The 2,563-nt window shown below is 51.2% G+C and overlaps 1 protein-coding gene across 1 annotated transcript; it reads right to left on the bottom strand.

The window, feature by feature from the left end:
• Positions 1-126: 126 nt before the first annotated feature.
• J4E82_011710 (uncharacterized protein) lies at positions 127-1,369 on the bottom strand (the record flags this gene model as incomplete). Its single annotated transcript, XM_051737901.1, has 3 exons — positions 127-263; positions 341-1,002; positions 1,074-1,369. 3 exons carry the CDS (start codon positions 1,367-1,369, stop codon positions 127-129), a joined length of 1,095 nt encoding a protein of 364 aa, XP_051582340.1.
• Between the last annotated feature and the right edge of the window lie 1,194 nt (positions 1,370-2,563).

Below are 2,563 nucleotides of genomic sequence, written 5' to 3'. Positions count from 1 at the left end.
CAGTTTAAGAGCTCTAAACTGAACTGACTGATAAGACGAGAGCTCTAAACTGACACTGAACTGACTGCCAAGCAATCAGTCAGTCAGTCAGTCTCATCAGTTTGGATTGATTGTTAGCAACTCTGATTACAATCTTTGCCCGCGCCTCTCGGCTCCCGCTTTTGCACCGGGAGGGTCGAACTCGATGCTCACTTTCAAAGACTTAGTCTCAGCCGCCCGTCCAAAATGGTCGTAGGCTTTCTCGATGTCGCTGAACTTGAAGTCTGCGTAGGCGAGCTGTCAGCACATACGTACATCCTAGAGATCGTATATGGGGAGGGGGAGGAATGGGCATGCATACCGTGTGTGACCATAGCGCTCGCATCAATCTTACCGGCAGCAAACAAGTTCAGCAATGTTGGAATTGTGTGTGCTGACACCAGCGCCATACTGATTGTCGTGCTCCTCGCCCACAGCCGCTCAATGTGCAAGTCCACACTCTTCCCGTGCACGCCCATATTCGCAATATGCCCACCCTTTGCAACAAGATCTTCGCACATGTTGAACGTCGCGGGAATGCCAACAGCCTCCATGACGACGTCAAAACCATCGGCCTCGTCGATGTGCTCTGCGACAAGGTCACGGACTGTGCCTTTTACATCCTTGACATTGTAGACATGCGTGGCGCCCATTTTCTTGGCGACGGAGAGACGGTAGTCATCCATGTCGAAGAAGACTAGCTTGCGGGGTGCGTACAGTTGCGCAGTCAGGCCAGCTGCGAGACCGACGGATCCGGCTCCTACTATGGCGACGGTACAGCCCGGTTGTACTTTTCCGCGCAAGACGCCGACTTCTAGGCCTGTTGGTAGAATGTCGCTGAACAGGAGTAGTGTGCGCTCATCTACGTTGTTGGGCACAGGGTATAGCGAGGTATCAGCATACTTTATGCGAACATATTCAGCTTGACTGCCATCAACCGTGTGACCGAGAATCCAGCCCGCTTTCACGCAGCAGTCAGCCATGCTAAAGGGAAAAGAAAGCAAAGTTAGAAAGTTCAAAAAGACTTTGGCAGCAATGGTATGAGTATTGCTTACTTTTTCTTGCAGAACTGACAGGTACCACAACACGTGATACATCGAATCAGCACCCGATCGCCCTTTTTGAAATTCTTAACTTCTTGCCCGATCTCCTCGATTACGCCGATACCTTCGTGGCCTAAAGTTCTTCCTGGTGTGCATGTCGGGACGTCGCCTTTGAGTATGTGAAGGTCGGAGCCGCAAATGGTAGTCCGCTGCATCTTCACCAGGGCATCAAGGCCACCGCTCAGCCGGGGAATCTCCTTGTCTACGAGCTTGCACTTTCCGACTCCATTGTAGATGAGCGCTTTCATGGTGGGCTTCGCGGCTGTTCCTGGTTCTGAGCTGGACTGACGGAAGTGGTTGAGCCAAGAGAAGAAACACCGAAGCTTCGGATGGGATTTACTTTGTTTGGGGAGTGACTGCAAGGTATCTTTATAGAGCTAGCGACCGTATTCAGCATTCTCCAAAGCTCCGCACATGCTTTCTCAGCGGCGGACCGGAAGTGGATGGAGTGTTGACGGAAGAGGATGAGGGAGCCGCTCATCGGCACCGCAGGTACCTCTCGAGTTGGTCATACTATACCTTAATTTGTGGAAGTGCTTATACTCGCACTGCTTTCTCACGTTCTTGATTTACCTTGGTTGATCTAACACGATCTCCACGGTGCATCTATCCTCTCTGTCGACTTCCAAGGGCCAATGATGCTGCTTAGCGTCAATACATCGCTACTTGTTTTTTAAAGCAAACTAGGAATCGTGATATAGCCCCGCGCTGATCCCAGTCGAGATGCCAGAAGGGACCTGGTGTTGAACTGTGATCTACACGCGTAGTGAAGTGTGGAGAAGCTAAAGCTTGGATCTGCCTGACACGAGTTCCCCTCACACCATCTGATCTGACCTCTGTCCAATTCGATCAAGGCTTCGTGGGCAAGTAACGTGATACCAGTTGTATCAGAGGCGCGATCTCGACTCTGGACTTCCCAAAAGCGGAGCCGACGGCTCCGAGCCGTGCTGCCCCGCTTCTGCGCGAAGGGATACGCAGCGTCTCTCATGTGGAGGCGCAAAATACCTGGCAGTGGGTCTGCAGCTTCGGTCTGAGAAGCTAAAGGCGGCAGAAGAGAGATGGAAATGTGTGTGATGCTGGGGTAGGAAAACGTGGTGTGGTTATTTGGGTAGGCAGAGGTCGGCAGGCTTTTGGCGAAGGATCAACACGACGGCGAGACAAGGCACAACGCGAACAAGAGGACTATGTACGACTTTGGTTCAAGCTGTTGCCTGACTGTTTTTCGCACAATGCGAGAACATGTAAGAATGATGGAACAGACTACAACAGAGGAATACCACTAGAGTAGCATATAGTAGCCTCACGTCCTAGTGAACGGCAGAGTTGCTAACAATCAATCCAAACTGATGAGACTGACTGACTGACTGATTGCTTGGCAGTCAGTTCAGTGTCAGTTTAGAGCTCTCGTCTTATCAGTCAGTTCAGTTTAGAGCTCTTAAACT

This window comes from Alternaria postmessia (genome assembly GCF_024291825.1).
Source record: "Alternaria postmessia strain BMP 2775 chromosome Unknown scaffold_350, whole genome shotgun sequence".
Lineage (NCBI taxonomy): Eukaryota > Fungi > Ascomycota > Dothideomycetes > Pleosporales > Pleosporaceae > Alternaria > Alternaria postmessia.
This window is presented reverse-complemented; position numbering and strand designations above follow the sequence as displayed.